At 42.2% G+C, this 18118-nt stretch overlaps 3 protein-coding genes across 10 annotated transcripts in view; 1 reads left to right on the top strand and 2 right to left on the bottom strand.

The window, feature by feature from the left end:
- Positions 1–18118, top strand: part of LOC109401709 (ras GTPase-activating protein raskol) — a 441723-nt gene that overhangs the window by 180936 nt on the left and 242669 nt on the right. The window lies entirely within an intron of this gene.
- Positions 3732–5852, bottom strand: LOC109407874 (proton-coupled amino acid transporter-like protein CG1139). The gene is made up of 7 exons (XM_062859539.1): positions 5579–5852; positions 5462–5512; positions 5252–5402; positions 5078–5199; positions 4695–5021; positions 4208–4420; positions 3732–4143 (listed from the first exon to the last, which is right to left on the bottom strand). The coding sequence occupies exons 1-7, from the start codon at positions 5602–5604 to the stop codon at positions 3732–3734; spliced, it is 1302 nt and encodes a 433-aa protein (XP_062715523.1). The 5' UTR covers positions 5605–5852.
- LOC109401753 (proton-coupled amino acid transporter-like protein CG1139) lies at positions 16337–18111 on the bottom strand. The gene is made up of 7 exons (XM_019681043.3): positions 18060–18111; positions 17951–18004; positions 17737–17887; positions 17559–17680; positions 17171–17497; positions 16901–17113; positions 16337–16842 (listed from the first exon to the last, which is right to left on the bottom strand). The coding sequence occupies exons 1-7, from the start codon at positions 18080–18082 to the stop codon at positions 16416–16418; spliced, it is 1317 nt and encodes a 438-aa protein (XP_019536588.3). The 5' UTR covers positions 18083–18111; the 3' UTR covers positions 16337–16415.

The raw sequence follows: 18118 nt of genomic DNA, 5'->3' as shown, positions 1-18118 counted from the left end.
ATTGTATCACGCATAATGCAATAGGACGAAGCATAACAGATGCTTAAAATGACCGAAATTGATGATCTGATTAGAGCAACAAATATGCCTGATTCAATCATATTTTGCTTTCATTAAACATACTTATTGTTGATGGTTTGACAGCTCATTTATTCCCATGGTAGATTCAAGCATGGTTATGCTTAACTTAAAATTCATATAAATGAGGTTATGTTGTTTTTTTTTTTACAATAATTCAAAGTTTTAAATTTCAATAAACATTTCTATAATAATCGTATTTAGTGCAATATGTTCTAATTGTAACATAATTACACTAAAATACGACAATTATAGGAACGTTTAATTAGCAAAACATTTCCTTGCACATTTTTTTATTTTTCTTAATGATCATCTGTTTGATCAATTTCGCATATTGATACATTAAACAATTTGATTGTATTCCTCAATAGAGGCACCGAACCGGAAGAGGAATCCACGCAGAGACCAGGGCGTAGCATGCCAGTGACAGGCTTCCAGGCGTTCGTCACTTCAGCGCATCAATGGTCACGTCGTCCGTCATTTGATTTCGAACCTTCGGTGGGATGTTCATTATATGTCCGGCCGTAGGTCTGATGGCTCGAATTATCCAAGTTTTTCTCCATGTCCGGAAACGTCCTGAAGGAATCCATTTGTCAGAATCTGGCGGTTTCATTGAATTGCGTGGTGACTGGCTTTTGTTTCGGCTGCTGTATTTGGAGGAATTCTGCGGAGTACATTTTTAATTTTCCTTGGAAAAAAATATTCACGTAAAAAACAATCCCAAGACGGCATAAAACTAACGACTGAACACGACACGTACCTGTAGCAATGGCAGACAGTAACGGTTTTATTATTTAAAATCAAAATACGGCGACAACATCGTCGTCGTCACTTTGAACTACCGCGGCCATGATGAACAATGACTAAACAGACAGCAGTCAGGAGGCACGATCAACACGGGATCAAGCAAGGCTTCAATTAATGATATATATGCTTGGTATAAACATTTTATGGTTGGAGTTCAATGATGTTTATTTGAACAAAACATATGCTTGTTTTAGACATCAAAACATTGTGAATCAACCGCTTTAAAGAACTATGCCAATCATATCTTATAGGCTTGAGTGAACCATAGAAAAGGTTATATCAGTCAGGCAACATTTCTGTCCGTGTTAAGGGTGATCCTCCAATAACCTCGTCGCTCTTCCTCTTGACGGAACGGATAATACAACAATAACAACCGCCTCCTTCTGACGTATACTGTACGCAGTATGAAAGTGTGTTTGTGTGTAAATAATCAGTCGGACGTCGTCCCGTGGATGGGCAACTTCGTGCCCGAAACTGGTCGACCATAAAGGTAATTTTTTATGTCCCTTTTAACTACATAAGTGACCCGATTTTGTTAGCCCCTTTTTGGAACACATGCTTTGCACTCTGGAAAAATTTAAACAGTTTTTAAACTTTTAATCCCTGTATATTCTGCATCTCAGTTTTAGGTTGATGATAAAAAATAAGGTACTCCGGGGCAAGTGGGACCTAAAAAAATGCTAGTTTAGTTTTGTCAAGCCAAAAAAAAATCAAACACTCATAATTTTATAATTCCAATGGTTCTAAAAGACATTGTTGGTATATTTCTTCTTATTAACGGACATTGAAACTGTTTCAAAAATTTTACATTCTGTATATTATGCATATAATGAAAAGTGGAGCAGATCTCCATTTACTCCGTATCACGGGGCAAGTGGGACCTATTTGGAATGTTTATACAAATGGCCTAATATAGCTGCTGCTTATATGTAAAGTAGCATTAATTGTAAATATCTTATACGAATAACTATGTTAGGCGATTTATGTTGGCAGTTTTGTGGTATCGTGCATAAATTACGTGACACATATATTTACGAATCACTGGAAAAAAATTGATTTAACTCTAGCAGCTCGTGCAAAACAAATTGCATTTTTTATTTACAAACCGTCATAAAGTTAAATTCCAAAAGATTCCTAAACTTGCTTTTCATATTACATAGTTGATGAATCTCGCCGATCATTAAATAAATATTTTCAAATCGTGAACATTGAATAAGTCGTTTTCTATTTTTTTTCATACTTTATGGCCGGTTCCTTAACACTCAGAAAAACTCATTATGCAGCGAAAAACGAAAAAATAATAGAATTTGCTTAGACGAAAATAGGAAAAATTGATGGTTCCGAAAAAAAAATGTTCTACCCAAAACTTAACCATTTTAAAATATGTATAGATTAATCATCAGAATAAAAGGAATTAAGTATAATTCAACGATTGATTATTTCAGGCGCCGATTTTTACTTCACTTCTGTGTAAATTCCGACTTAAGCTGACGAAAGCGAGATCAAACTGCGAAAATGTGTTTGTTTACTCTCATAGGTCTCACTTACCCCAGATGCTGAAATGCACTGGGACAAGTGAGAGCCGTTATCTAAAGGTAAAAAATGAATATAAATTACAGCTTTTTTGCCTCAAATAATTCGCAAGCGCTCCAAATATTATCCTGCAACCAAAAAAGTTTTACTTTATTTGTTATTCTATTTTAGAACGACGAATGTAGTAGAGTACGTTAATCTCACTTAGTGAATTGAAAATTGCATATGAACAACAATAACATTATAGCTGTAGGTCTCACTTGCCCCGGGGTACCTTAATAAATAAATTAAAATTTGACTGTAAGATAACGGGAGCAAAAAGTTTGTCGCAGAATGGGGCTGACAAAATCGGGTCCTTACTGTAATAAGAACGATACGTGTTGTGTTCCGTCTCGTGTTCGCGTTTTTTTTGTGAACCAGATGAAATCTTTCTAAACATTACCGAAGAAATCCCCTGGAGAATTTCTCAAAGAATCATTAGGTTAATTTCCCAACAAATCCAGGGAGGAGAGTCCAAAGGATGTTTTAAGGTATTTTCGAATAAATTTCAAGTCGAATGTACTTATTATTATTTTCAGCAGGGACTCTCGAAAGAATTCCAAATGCGATTCTCGTATTTTCAATTAAATCCTCGGAGGATTTCCCGATTACTTATATACCTGGAAAAAATCGTGAAGAAATTTAAAATTTGATGAATGTTCCATCAGAATGAATGGAGGACTCCCCGTAGACAGTTCGAAGAGACGTTTCTAAAGGAATATCCGACCGTATTAGCCGAATGCTTGAAATATATCGGTGGAAAGCTAATCTCCGTAATCTCCGCGTAATCTCCGATGGATTTCTGAAGGAATTCTCAATAGAATCTCTAGAGGAGTTTACGGAGGAAAGCCTGCAGAATTTCCGAAGAAAGCTCTCCTGGAGGAATTGCCGACGGAATCGTCGAAGGAATTTACAGATATATTAAACTCAAGTTAGTTGTGTTTCCTCTATTTTTTAAACTACGCTCACATTAATCTTTTTGTTCATGTAGAAACTTATCTAAATCTAGCTTTATAAGTACAGCAAAAATTAGGACCAATAATAGCTTCGTAGAAGACAATATTTGTCTCAAAATTCATTTAGAGACGATAAATGAATCTTTCCTCGTGAATTTTGATCGTTGGCCATTCTGTGTTCTGGATAAGGAAACACCGACAGTAGGCAGGCATAATATCCAGTCTGCATATTTTAGGCTGCAATTTTCTCTAATCCATTGAAGATATTCGTAAATGAATAAACCAACATTTATTTGGACATCTATTCAATATTTTGTGTTATTCGTATATTGCAACGATATCTTTCAAGCTAAAATACGTTCCAGCTACTAAAATAAACATCCCAAAAATAAACAAAACAACATCCTTCCACAGCACCCATTTCATTCTCCCGAAACCGCTCGGCCACCGGAAGATCACATCCAGGGCGACGGGAATCAAAATGGCCAGCGTTGAGGACCCAAATGATCCCACCAGCCCAACAAACGGACTTATCTCCGGTGCTCCTATTGCTACCGCCGCCAGAATGACCAGCATCGTAAAGCGAACTATAATCTGGCCCCAGTTGTGCCACTGCTTCGAAAGGCGCTGGTGCATGTGATTCCACAGGATATCCATGGGAACGTAGTAGCTGAGGCCCAGGGAAAACATGATGCCGATTCCGGACAGCAGTCGCGTTGATTCGGCCCAACTACGAGTGATTGCGAAAATTATTGGTTCACGGGGAAATACTGATATTTGTAATGTGGACTTACGGATTATCTTCTGGTAGATTAAGAGTGACGGATCCTTCAGTTTTCTCACCGTATTGGGCATAACCGAAGAATCCTGTGACGCTGTAGAGTGAGATCAGGAAAGTCATGGCTAAGTTCAGCACACCGAATCTGAACAGGAAATGCTGCGGATGTTTCATCTTATTCTCTACAGGGAGAACATAACGTATTCCTTGAATTGCAAACAATACTGCACTGAAAGTATAACAGGAGCAGAATAAGTTCGTTTCTTCAAATGTTGGTTTTAAGGACAAGGTATTTGGAGTACATTGCTCAAAATTTCTAGAGCACCGTTTTTTAGAATCGTTGAACGGATTTGGATTAAAATGCATCACGCTGTTGACAACCACTGAACAATTAGCGTGATGCATTTTCATCCAAATCCGTTCAACGGTTCTAAAAAACGGTGCTCTAGAAATTTTGAGCTATGTACTCCAAATACCTTGTCCTTAATACAGGAAACAGTTACCTGGCAAACGATGCAACGGTACTCCACTGCGGCCACATATTTCTGTGCTCCAGAGAAAATGGCTCGCTCAAAATGAAATACAACGTTATGCCGATGGAAGTGATTAGCAACGCGTTGGAAATTAGTGAAAACGGGACCAAATATTTCAATTCGCGGATCTGCGTGATGAAGATGATCGGTACCAACTCTATGAGAATATAGATGCGGACATCCCAATCTACACCTAGTTGATTATAAATTACGTCGTGAAGTGATTTGGCGATAAATATCAGAAAAAGACAACAGGTTAGGATGCTCTGGATGAGGATCATCACGTCGACGAATCCCCTGAAATGTGTACAATTCAGTTTACGTGAATTCAATTACATATACGAATAACTCACGTCGTGAATTTGGCAATTCGTCTCACTTTGGACGGGCCATCACTGAAGACGGCATGCACAGTTTCTGCATATCCTAGCACTGGGATTTGGCCCTTTTTGCAAGCTTTTTGAGATGTACCAACCTGTAATTCAGAACAGTTAGCTACACATGATTCAAAATTCAGTTTCACTCACCAATAAATGAACACAATGCGTGTAGATCACACAAATCACTACCGTTCCAATCGCGCCAAATATTAGTCCTCCATTTTTGAAGGCCAAGGGCATGGCCATAATACCCGTTCCGAGCGATCCTTTGATCATGTGGATGAATGTTCCAATGGTGCTAGGAAGATAAGGAATGCATTAGTTCTTTACGAGTTCGGTTATATTTAGCTTACCTACGATGTTGGTTTCTCCACCTTGCGATGTTCGAATGGGTCGTATTCATCCTCTCTAAAACGGTTAATTGAGGGAGCCAATTACGAAAGTTCACTCAAGATCAATTAAGTAATACTCAACCTGTGTATACATTCGACAGAAGACATGATTTCTCGGTGTCAAATTAAGTCGTGCTGTCGATGGATGCTTTTGTTTTGGCCACCCGCGGTGCGCGACGGACGTATAATGATCCCAACTCACAATCAAACGGTTATCAATTTGTGGTCATTGGGTAGGCCCACCGACGACAAGATAATAAGATTTGGAAGAATTGTGCACCAGTTGTGTGTTGGTGAGCGATTATGATTCGCAATTGAAACATCATTAGAGGTGTACCCGAGGAAAGAATGTGGCGGAGGAAATGAGTTGTTCAATTTCAATAGATTACCTTCTAAACTATGACAAAAGAGTTTACATTAATTAATATATCTTTTCTTTCTCTTTACAGGTAAGTCAAACAGAAAATTATGTTGTATTGTGAGTATTTATAAAATGTTTTGAATCAACAAAGTTATCACAACAAACACTGTGTTAAAATTAACAATATATTTCCAATCAAATTTGTGCGAAAAAAAAAATCAAGATCCGTATACCAGCCTTATTTATCCTGAAAATTGGGATCGACTGCTAAGAATTACATATAGATGAACTTATTTCATGTTCAAAGAAAAACCAGATCAACCAAGCTCTGAAAGATTTCTTTAGCAACTATATGTATCTTAGTTCCGGAAACCTTAAAAATTGAGATCATTTCCTCAAGCACCATACTGAGAAGAAGCTGCCATTATTCAATGTTTTCTGATTCACGTGTTCGGCAGATGATTGGGACGCCGACTTTCGGTTCACGGGCACCCCGACGACTAAGCTCTGGTGTTACGCGAAATACTCGGTCTAGTCCCATGCAGCAGAGTTAGCCTATTCCTAGGAGTACAACCCCAGCGATCGAGGTTATCCCGACACCGACCATCCCGACCAGTCTAGGCCTAGCAATTTCGGTTGACATCCTGTTCATCAGTGCACCGGCTTCGTGGCCGAGCGGTTTGCGGCGTCAGTAAGCCTCGAAGTGTGGCTTCGATTCCTGCTCTAGTCGGGGAAAACTTTTCGTCGAACGGAAAATTCTCCACTAACGTTAGTACAATATTCAGTCTGCGCGGCCTCTGGCGTAATTGTCTTTTTAAAACCAGTACTACGTCACGAACTACTCGGTCAAGTCACCGACGATGGATCAAGCATGTCCCGAGCAGAGGTCAAGTACTGACGATCAAAATGTGATATTGGTTTGTTTGAGATAAAAGGTAAAAGTACTGAAAATAGTAGCAAAAATTTGTTCCTGAACCATCTAACCAATAGCAAAATTTGATATTTGAAGATCAATCAAATAGCTCACTACTATTGGCTAGATCTTACCAAGAGCTAAATGTGCTATGATGATGATGTTCCCGGAGTACAATTGAGATATTATTTTCAGTACTTTTACCTCTTATCTCAAACAACCAAATATCACTTTTTGATCTCCGTATCAAAATATGCTATTATTGAGCTATTTTACTCTGCTCGGGGTACTCTTGTCGCGGCACGACTTCCTCTTGTTCTCATACCTTTTTCGCTGTAGCGACGACATGATTTGCACGACTACCCTACGTTCACCGCATTCCATATGATTTCGTTTTGGCACATCTCTTCTATAATGTTGTTTGCTACAGAAACTGCTCACTAGTATCTCAGTACTTTTTGCGATGAACCGTTAATAGGTAAATAGGGTTTTTATCCCATTTCCGGCACAACAGGTAAACAAAATTGTGCATTACCTAAATTCACGACGAAACGACCGTTTTCGTCCACTTTTTCCATTTGCATCAGATACCTTATTGCGTAAACTTGGTGTTTGTTTTCTGCCGGAAAGTTGATTTTAAACGAGTTTACTGCACCTAGTCCAGCACCAATTCTCGGCATTAGTGCCGTACTTCCAGCAAAATCACCCTTTTTGGTCCTTTTAGCCTGTAGGATTCACAGCCTGGAAGGCTTGATTTTGATGGGAATCAATATCGCTTCTTTGAATGATTTTCGCCGCCCAAATAGAAGCGCCGTACCGATGTACCGACGTCGATACGTTGGCAAGGAGCCTCCTCGTTTCGCTACTGAACGCCAATCAACGCTGTGGTCGTCTAAGATGCCTTCTAGCAATCGTTAATACGCCGTTTAAGTTTGGCCAGTCGTCGATTAACACTTCTTTACTCGATGTAATGGTGAGTTCTTCGGCCAAAAGTTAAACCTGATATTCTAGTGTACAGCAGTCCGGTTGCTGAACAACAACACTTCTGATTTGTGATGGGATAATGTCAGTTTACTCTTGGGCATCCAGTTTTTACCATTTCTACCGCCTCCGTGACCCGTATTTTCACTTAATTTCAGTGACTCAACAATAACCATGAACACAACGTCATCAGCGAACACAACTATTTGTACTCCTCTTGGTAAATTTAGTTACAGCAACTCATCGTTCATCGCGTTCCACAGCCTCGGAACCAGGATTGAATCTTGAGCAACACTTGATGTTATCTTCACATTTGTTTGTGGTTGCAAGTTTCGTAGACCATCGTTCGATTCTGTGAATAGCTCTTCAGGATCCTGCAGAGATACTTGGAAACTGTCATCTAATGCAGGAATGTAGCTATTGCCTCTCAGCAAGCGCTGTTGAACGCAACCATAGGCCACTGCATGAAAATCTCTCCTTCTCTTTCACTCTCACAGAAATTTTGTAAACAACAAGGCCAAGAAACGTCAAAATCCCATACAAAATCAAAACAATGCAGTGCCCTATAGAGGCCGATGATCGCCCATTAATGGTTGCTTTTTCTATTCTGCTAAACCGGATAGCGTCAACTGTGGACCTGCTTTTCCGTGGACCAGCTTTCCAGATACCGAATAGCATTCTCTATAATCCATTTTCGACTTGAGTATAAAAACGAAATTGATAGAGAAAAGAGGAGCTTTCCCATCATATCCAGTAGATGGGTATGGATATGCAAGGCTTATCCGGCTTTGGTAGAAGTAGTAGTTTCTGCAATTTCCACCGATCGGAGTAGCTTCTTTCGTGTATATACTTGTGCATTGGATTGCTGTTTTCAAAACCAATTTGGAATTGCCATCTAATTCTGGTAAACTGTTGGTTCTTCGCTACCATGATATGTTTATGGTTGGGCATTCGGGCTTGTTACATACTAGCGTTAACATCTGCATATGGTGCAGGATTTTCAGTTTTTAGACACCTTTCATGTGGTGTAGCTGGCTCTCTTATCCTTGCCATAGCAAGTCTGTATGACACATTCTACTGTGACGTTACGACGTTTTGATGCCTTTTCGGTAAAATTTTCCACAGTAACTCGTAAATTCGACCGTGAACCCTCAAATATTTTTGCATTTTCGGATTTCTTGTAAAATTTCCAATAAGTATGATCAGTTGAATAGTTAGTTTTCATTGGGAAAGTATGTTAAAAATGTGAATGAGTAGCGTGACGTTACAACGTTGTAACGTTTCGGTAAAATGTGTCGTACGCATCTCCCCATTGATTTGCATGAGCGTTACGATAAAGCCCCTGCATGCAGGCTGATCTGCAAATTTTCATTTTGGGAACAGCTCTGCCGCTCTTTTTTTTTCCTTCTAAACCATAGGGGGATACATCTGCTCATCAGACACCCTAACAGGAAGGTTAGGGTAGTGTGGGGTTAAGGCCGTCTTCTACAATGCCGGTAGAAGCCAGGACTACTCTCTCCTCGACCCACTAAAACACATTCCTATGGTCGCCAAACCCTACGTCTCTCCGGAACCACCAAGAAGGTATTGCTTCAGAGAGGGGCTAGTGCATATCGCACCCTCAAGGTTAGCTGCCGTAGCCTAGCAGCAACGAACATCGATGACTCGCTCTGGAGAGTCCATCACGATAGCATGCTGGCGCTTAGCCAGTTTCCCGAGTGGTCCTCGCCACTCCCTTTGTCCTCGGAAGGCGGGCAGGGTCAACCCCGCCCGCGCCCTACTGCTGAGCGGACATCAAGAACTGATGCCCACGTGCAACCCGATCTGACCTGCCCGTAAGGAAGGGTATCACTACCCTTCAGGCCCTATCAGATGCACCCGTAGGTTGCAGACAGCAGGATCTCACCTACCCCGACCCTTGCCGGGGACCCCTTTCCAACCGCGGGCTCGGATCCAACCCAGTAGACCGACGCCACGACAGCACCGCTACCGGGACTTCCTCTCCGCGGCCACTTAATCGCTGTAAGGGTCGATCTCGACCGCAGGGCACCGGTATGACCTACGAAGCCGACTTCGAACCCCTGGACCACCTCTTGTACTGCATCTGGACTAGCCATTCTCCGAGTCCACGCGCCACCTCCTCTGTAGCTCCCAGACGATATGGGTGATAGCCGTTGAAACGGCATTCCAGCTAATCTCATCCCTACACATTCTCTGGACCAAGTTGTCCGGAGTTGTGTCCTCCCCGCATGTGGCAAGCACGCGGTCACGCATTGTGCGAAAACGCGGGCACACGAACAAAACGTTTTCCGCCGTTTCCTCTAAACCATTGCACACTGGGCATTCGGGAGAATCCGCACACACTCAAAACAGATTTGCGGGCTCGGCAAAATCGCGCACAGTCGTCCGCCCAGCAAAATCTTTAACTAGTATCTCAGCAAAAAGTGACGTTTGTTAGCTGACTCTCAGCAAAACGATTGCCGACTATCAGCAATGAACTGTCAAAATTGCTGAGATCCCGGCAAAATAGTTGTTTGCTGATTGCTCGGCTGTGCGAATCTCGGCAAAAGTTTGAAAAAATGCTGATATCCCGGCAATCTGAATTAAGTGTGCATGCCCGAAACGGTGTAGATACTGTCGGAAGCAACCATGACCTGTAAGGACCTGTGTCAGGTGGAATGTAACTTCCCCATGGCGCCATAGAGGTCATCCTGACAGTCTTGCGTATGCCTCTTGTGCCGCGCATTTCGAAGCACTCCATGTCCTCACTGATAAGAATGCTGATAGGCACCATACCAGTGATGACACAGAGAGCGTCGTGTGACACGGTACGGTACGCGCTTGCAACCCTCAGACACATAAGCCTGTAAGTACTTTCCAGCTTCCGTCGTTAGCATTCAGTACTTAGCGCGGTACCCCACGCCGGGCCGCCATACCGCCATACCATATGGACGTAGCAACAGTAGCCAGAAGCTTGCGCTTACTGGCGTACACCGCTGAGCTATTGGACATCATCCGGGACAGTGCCGCAATAGCTGTGGAGGCTCTTTTACAGGCATAATCGACGTGGCTACCGAAGGTAAGCTTATCATCGATCATCACGCCCAAGTGCTTGACAGAGCGCTTCGACAGGATAGTGCACTCTCCTACACTGATCTCCGTCTGCTGCGCCGACTGCATGTTGTTAACAACCGTCACCTCTGTCTTGTGGTGAGCCAGCTCCAGTTTTCTGGACCGCATCCACGCCTCCACAACCTTGATCGAGTGGTCGGTAGTCAACTTCACCTCCTCGATCGTTTCACCGTAGACTTCGAGCGTAATATCGTCGGCAAATCCGACAATCACCACTCCCACTGGGTACTCTGACCTCAACACCTCGTCGTACATGACATTCCATAACACCGGACCCAGGATGGAACCTTGCGGGACTTCTGAGGTTATGTGAAGGCACTTCCGACCCACCTCCGTGTCGTAAACTAGTACGCGATTCTGGAAGTAGCTTCCGAGAATCTTGTACAAGTACTCCGGTATCCCCAGACGCAAGAGCGCATCGGCAATAGCAGCCCAACTGGCGCTATTAAATGCATTCCTTACATCCAGAGTCACTACCCCGCAGAAGGGAATTCCCCTCCTCTTAGGCTCGAGTGCTTTCTCGGCGGTTTTTGTGACCGACAAGATAGCGTCTACGGTGGACCTCCCCTTCCGGAAGCCATACTGGTTGCTCGAGAGACCATTTACGCCCTCAGTGAACATCAACATTCTATTGAAGATGATCTTTTCGAGCACCTTCCCCGCCGTGTCAATCAAGCATATTGGTCTATATGCCGACGGGTCTCCGGGTGGTTTCCCCGCCTTTGGCAATAGTACCAGGCTCTGCCTCTTCTAAGCTTCTGGGAAAACTCCCTCGTCCAGGCATTTCTGCATAGCAGACCTGAACATCTCGGGAGCTTCTGCAATAGCTACTTTTAAGGCCAGGTTCGGAACTCCGTCCGGACCTGGGGCCTTACCTACGCTAAGGGACTTAGCTATCCCCGCAAGTTCCACATCGGTGACCCTTTCCTCATCGCCAGCCCCAGTCCCCGGCTGTCCTACGAAAGGAGGCCAAGGACTAGGATCATGACGCGGAAAAAGTCCTCCAATGATCCCCTCCAACATCTCTGGAGATTGCTCTGTAGGAGCCATCACACCTCTCGTCTTGGCCATAACGATCCTGTAGGCGTCACCCCACGGGTTCGTATTGGCACTCTGACAGAGACCCTCAAAGCAGGCCTTTTTGCTTGCTCTTATCTCGGTCTTGAGCGCGGCTTTTGCAGCGGCGAACACCACCCGCCGTTCGTTTCGCTCTTCCTCTGATCGTGCTCGCTGCATGCTCTGCCGCTCTAAGCACAGGTATGTGTGCTTCTCTTCCTGTGCTATCGTTTCCTCGACATATGTAGTTGCATTGCAAGCTCGAACCAGAACCGAAACCAGCTCACCCGGACTTGGGTTCAGGAGGTTGCGCTCATACCGAAGCGTTTCTGCAAACACCTCCTTATTGAAAGCGTTTGCCTTCCACTTTCCCTCTTATGATGTTTGAGGGTTGGCTATTCCTTCTAATTTCCAGGGCATGAAAATTGCCCGATTGAACTAATCTATTGTCCAACGTTGTATTTGGCAGCTACGTTTGCAGAGGCCGAAAACGAAGCCCTTTATCGCGCGATCACAGCGGTATCAGCTGCTCCCGCGCTGCGCCCGCTACCCAATTTCACAGCGCTTTAAAAACTTCTAACACTCTTGAGTTTCACGATCCTTACTTAACAGTTCCAATCTATCTGGCTCCCTAGAGTTTCATGACAAATTGCCAAATTACTGACATCTGAAGAATCAGTTATCAGGACCCACTTCCGACGTCATAGTTCGGACCTGCGCGCCGCCGTGTCTCTATTGACCTTCTCTGCCTTCTCTTTAAGCTCTGTGTACGAAGAGCTCTTGTAGTTTGAATCCTTTTTCAATTCAAAGATCTTTTTTCCAGACCTGTGCACCTGAATTTTGGTCCGTCAGCGCCGAAGTCTTTCGGTCCCAGTTCCGTTCCTTTGGTACGTAGAATCTAAAACTAGCCTTCCTCATTTGTATTCAGCATAGTCGCTTCTTGATGCTTCTTTTGATAGGTGTGTGTCTTTCACATTGTTGTCTGCTTGCTTAACCTATACCTTTCTTTGGAAAATCCGCCACTGGGTCTCCGACCTGTTCAAACTGTGTGGCGGCCATTCGCTTGCACAGAGTGTCTCTTAGGCCTTCGGAGCCTTCTGGCCTTTCATCTCCTGACGAGGACCTGTGTCTCTGTCGCGGTAATCGACGTGTTTTCCGTTCGCGCTAGTTTCTAGGTACTTCTTGCCAAGTTTTCCCAGGACTGTTCCAGGTGTTTACAAGAGCGCTTTACATCAACGTAGATTCCAATTCGCTATCGACAATTTCCGCTCTTTGTATCACGACAGTTTTTCGCCGCTAGCACCTGCTAGGCTGCTGGTGGGACACGCTTCAAACGCTATTCATCATCAGTTGCAGCTGCACTCCTTCACTCACGCTACTACTGCAATTGGGCCACACGTTGCTACTGTAGCTGTTGCTCGTTGTACATTTCGTTTACACACGTGTACCATGCTTCGCTGTACGGAGGCTTGATCGAATAGTTTGGCAAACACTACGACCGGCATTGGCGAAACTGCGATTTTTTTGCCAGGGGGTGCACTACAAACAAAATATTCATTAGTTCATTCATTCATCATTCATCGTCTCATATATCACAGCAACACATTCAAATTCTAGGGGGTGCCTGGCACCCCCGGCACTCCCGGTAGTTTCGTTTATGACGAGTGGTCCAATAAATGCAAGAGATTCGACAAGAAGTTGTTTTATTCCGAAGACGCTTTAGTACGGATGGGAGTAACAGTCTTTAGGATCTTGATCGGAGCAAAAGGGAAATCAAACGAAAGGTGGTATGTTTGTCGCGAATGTGGAAGTGGAATAGGGTCCTAAAATGAATAACACGATAATGCATGCTATTCTGATCACAACAGTATTTTTTCCGAACTTAAACAATAGCAGAATAAACAGTTCTTGTTTGACATTCGATGTCAACCTTGACGTATCGAAAGTGGAACGGTGTGTTGCAAAATACATCACATTAGCACGCTTTTGATAACAAATGCTTCTATTTGACATACAAGGTAAAACCAATTTAATCCAAAACTGAGTGCTAAACAAGAAGTGTTGTAAAAATGATTGAAATTCTTGAGACTTTATTTTATGGGCTTCACCCAGAAGGAACACTTAAAAAATACTAAATATGTCTTACACAGATAAAAATAATGAAATTTACACGTCATGTAAACTTCATTTCAGTCATGTAAACTTAGTGTTCTGATGGTTTACATCAGTGGTCACCAAACTGCGGCCCGCGGGCCGCATGCGGCCCTCGACAAGGTTTTGTGCGGCCCGCGAACTGATTTTGGAATATACAGGGGATGGCCAAAATGTTTGGGATAGGCAACTCTAGGAAAATCTTTGGACATCAACTCTAAAATTTATTGACATTGACGTAAAAAAATTACATTTTTTCGAGAAAAATCCAAAAAGTGTCAATTCATGACAACTTTTTTCAACGTTCAAAAAGTATCTATGTTTTAATAGTTTGTGAAGCATTTGTATATTGTTAGTGTACGTTCAAAATTTCATTCAATTCGGTTCACTGGTTTCCGAGACATGACAGCTCAAAAATGAGTTGTCTAAAAAATAATGTTTTACCGGAACGATTCTAACATCGCGATAAACTATTCAATTGAGCCCAAATTTGTACCAATGATGCACATATAACAGGTTGATAAACAGTCAAAATTTGAGATTTTTTGATGCACTCTATGAAAAGTTATAGCATGTTGAACTTTTTTGTGAGAGAAAAAAAGTTGCCTATCCCAAACATTTTGGCCATCCCCTGTATTGGAAAGTGGCCCACTCAAAGATTCCATAATGAAAATCAGAAATTTCACCATAATTCAAAACTTTAATGGGAATGAATATCAACCACTAGTGAACTTTGCCATTATTTCGGAGAGTTTTTCAAAAGCTGTTAGATTTTTGAAGTTTTACAAACTGTAAAAGCCTACTTTTTCGAATTTGTTCCGAAAATATTCGAAACTGTTGTTAAGGCTAAATTTACGGATTCTCTGTCATGGATTTTGGACTTGTGGCAGAACTCGTCATTAGTAATTTGTTTAATTTCACGAAAATAAAATTAATATAATGTTCATTTTGTTTTTTTTTAAATTCCAAATATTCCAAAATATGCAAAGGAAGTATTGTACTAACTTTTGGAATTTCGCTGAAAACTCTTCTTCCCTTTACAATATTTTAGAGAAATCCTCTAAATTGGCTACAAACACTTGCACACATTGCTCAGGAAATTATGTCTGCAGGTTTATTTTCATTGGTATCGCAAGAAATTACGCAAGAAAAACTTAAAAAAATCATCAAGAATTTCCAACAGTATCTCAAGGCAGTTTTTCGGAATTTCTTTCGAGAACCCCGAGAAATCATTCTGAAATTTAATAAAACCCACGAAAAGTCTCAAAAAATTTTGGAACACGGTTCCAAGATTAAAAAAAGGGTTCAATATACTTCTCAGGAAATTCCTAAGCTACAGTAAGAAAATTCATTCGATATTTTCTCAAAACTGGATCCAGAGGAATTACAAGAAATTTATCCGGGTTAAAGTGGTCCATATTGTACTAGCCAGCATCGCTATTGCTTATTTTTCGTATAACTCACAAGTAGCTAGTCTGAAATAATTTGCTCAAAACCATTAATATTAAGAACTACAAAACCTAAATATTACTGTCATTACATCCTGTTTTTAATTTCCTACGATTTCCGGGATTTTTCTAGTGAAATAAAAGCTTCTGATAACTACAGGTTGTTTGGTTCTTTGCTAATGTTCAATAATTTCAAAAAATCAAACAAACGAATTTTGTATTGAATCTTGATTTTATGTCTTGCGGCCCGCAGTCGCTTTTCAAAATTCAATTTTGGCCCGCAAAGACAGTTAGGCTGAGGATCACTGGTTTACATGATATATCATGTAAATTTGTGTTATATGTCATGTAAACACTCAGAGTCATGCTGAATTACATGACATATGATGGAAGTTTACATGATATTTATTTTATGACTTTTACATGATATGTCATGTAAACTTCTATGATATCCCACGCTCCAATTATGTGCATCATATGTCACAGAACTTAACACTCTTTTTTCGATCTGTGTATTAACCAATGTTTGATCGATTTGTGCAGAAATGAGGCTTTTCTCCATCGTCAATCTCGGCTAGGATTATGAATCAGTTCATAGGAGTGGACCTGGCAGGACGGTTAAGACGTTCGACCATCAAGTCCTGCACCTGGGATTGAATCCCACTCCCGACAAACTTTCAAAATGTGAGTTCTTCCTTCGGAACGGAAACAAAGCCATGGGCCCTGAAATGAAGAGGCCTCGCGTTAAAAAAAATCTCGCTAATAAAGATATAAAAAAATAATGATTCATTAACACATTCATGATTTCGTAAGTCGGCCAGATGTTTTGACATTTATTTTAATTTTAGAAGTTGCTGTCACCGTAATATGAAAACGTCTACAACTCGAAATTCCCTCCGTACGTCTTAACTATTCGTTGTAGACTAGAATACGTCCCGAAAACCAGCAACAGAATTCCCAGCACCGCAAGGATCGCATTTTTCAGCAATATCCACCCACAGAGACCGTAATCGTTGGGCCATCGAAAAATCGTATCAACTAGGACCGGTACAATCAGCACCAAATTGCTGGAACAGAACGACCCCACCAGCCCGACGAACAGCTGAAGGTCAGGAACGGTCACCGAAACCACTGTTAGGATGGACATCAATCCGAAGCGGATGGAAATTTGGGCCATGTTTTGCTGATCGTCTGGAATTCTGTCCTCAAGTCGTTGCCAGATGATCTCCATTGGAACGTAGAAACCCAGGGGCATTTGGAAAAGGGCTGACAGGGCTGCCAAAAGGCGAGTGAACTCTGCCAATCTGAAAACAGAGATGAGCTGGCTTTTGAAGTTCAAGGGAATAGGAAGCTGTTGCAAACCTGTTGTCACTCGGTAAATTCAACGTGATTGAAGCTTTGGTGTCATCTCCGTAGCGTGCGTATCCAAAGAATCCTGTAGCTATGTACAGGATCGATAGGAATGCTATCGCTTGGGAGACGACGCCGCAAGTCCCCAAGAAGTATTGAGGATGTTTCATCTTGTTCTCGATTGGTAACACAAATCGGATGCCTTGAATTGCGAATAGGATTGTGCTGAAATTAGATGAAATTTCATTATCTCGGGTTACCATGCAAATGCTCACACTGCACCTTACAAAAAACGGCAGTCGGCTCCATTCGGGCCATAAATTTCGGTTATCTAGCGAAACCGGTTCGTTCACCAGGAAATATAGGGTTATACCGAACGCTATTATCATCAGTGCATTGGACAGCGCCGAAAACGGTACCAGATATTTTAGGACGCGTATTTGGATGATAAGCGCTATCGGGACGGTGACGAAGGCAACGTACACTCCAGTGCTCCACGTTATCTGCAGCTGATTGTTGATCACGTCACGGAGGGAGGCTGCGATGAAGATTTGGAACAGACAGAAGATGAGCAGACTGTGGAAAACCAGCATACCGTCGATGTAGTTCCTGTCGGGTGAATGTTGATTGGTTATTATGCCGGGATGGCTATACTTGAAAATGTTGGTACCTAGAAAAGTTGGCGAATCGACGAACTGCTGGTGGTCCGTTAACCAAAACAGTGTCAGCTGTTTCTGCAAATCCTAGTGTTGGAATGCGGTACCGCTTACATGCTTTGTGAGCAGTTCCCACCTGCAAACATTATTGTAGCCAATTAATTCCAAAACACAGCTTTGTCCAAGCCCTACCAGAAGTTCTACGCAGTGAACGTAGAGCAAGCACACAGCGATGATACCGATGGCTCCAAAGAACAGTCCGCCATTTTTGAACGCCAACGGTATTGCCATGATTCCGGTTCCAAGAGATCCCTTCACCAGGTGGATAAGGGTTCCGAAGTTCCTGAAGTATGTCGAATCTTATCTCACGGAAAACATTAGGAGAAGATGCTTGCTTTCTACTCACGAATTAGGTTTCCTAATCTCCCTGTTGAGGAAGGGATCATAGGCGTCATCGTCTCTGTAAATAATTCAGATTTCAGTTAAATGACCCCATAACCAGGAAGCATTCGTACAGTTTAACGGCAGTGTTCTCCATTTTTATTCACTGAGTAGCCCTTCTCCACTGAGGCAC

Source organism: Aedes albopictus, chromosome 3 (genome assembly GCF_035046485.1).
Source record: "Aedes albopictus strain Foshan chromosome 3, AalbF5, whole genome shotgun sequence".
NCBI classification, from domain to species: domain Eukaryota; kingdom Metazoa; phylum Arthropoda; class Insecta; order Diptera; family Culicidae; genus Aedes; species Aedes albopictus.
This window is presented reverse-complemented; position numbering and strand designations above follow the sequence as displayed.

Bases quoted from the DNA above. Each gene is read 5' to 3' on its own strand.
- LOC109407874 (XM_062859539.1), bottom strand. From the start codon at position 5,604: ATGTCTTCTGTCGAATGTATACACAG. The intron at 4,421-4,694 runs GTAACTGTTTCC...TTATACTTTCAG, and splicing joins ACCGTTGCATCGTTTGCCAG to TGCAGTATTGTTTGCAATTC. The intron at 4,144-4,207 runs GTAAGTCCACAT...AATCACTCGTAG, and splicing joins AATCTACCAGAAGATAATCC to TTGGGCCGAATCAACGCGAC.
- LOC109401753 (XM_019681043.3), bottom strand. From the start codon at position 18,082: ATGGAGAACACTGCCGTTAAACT. The intron at 17,114-17,170 runs GTGCAGTGTGAG...ATCTAATTTCAG, and splicing joins CGACTGCCGTTTTTTGTAAG to CACAATCCTATTCGCAATTC. The intron at 16,843-16,900 runs GTTTGCAACAGC...CTCTGTTTTCAG, and splicing joins AATTTACCGAGTGACAACAG to ATTGGCAGAGTTCACTCGCC.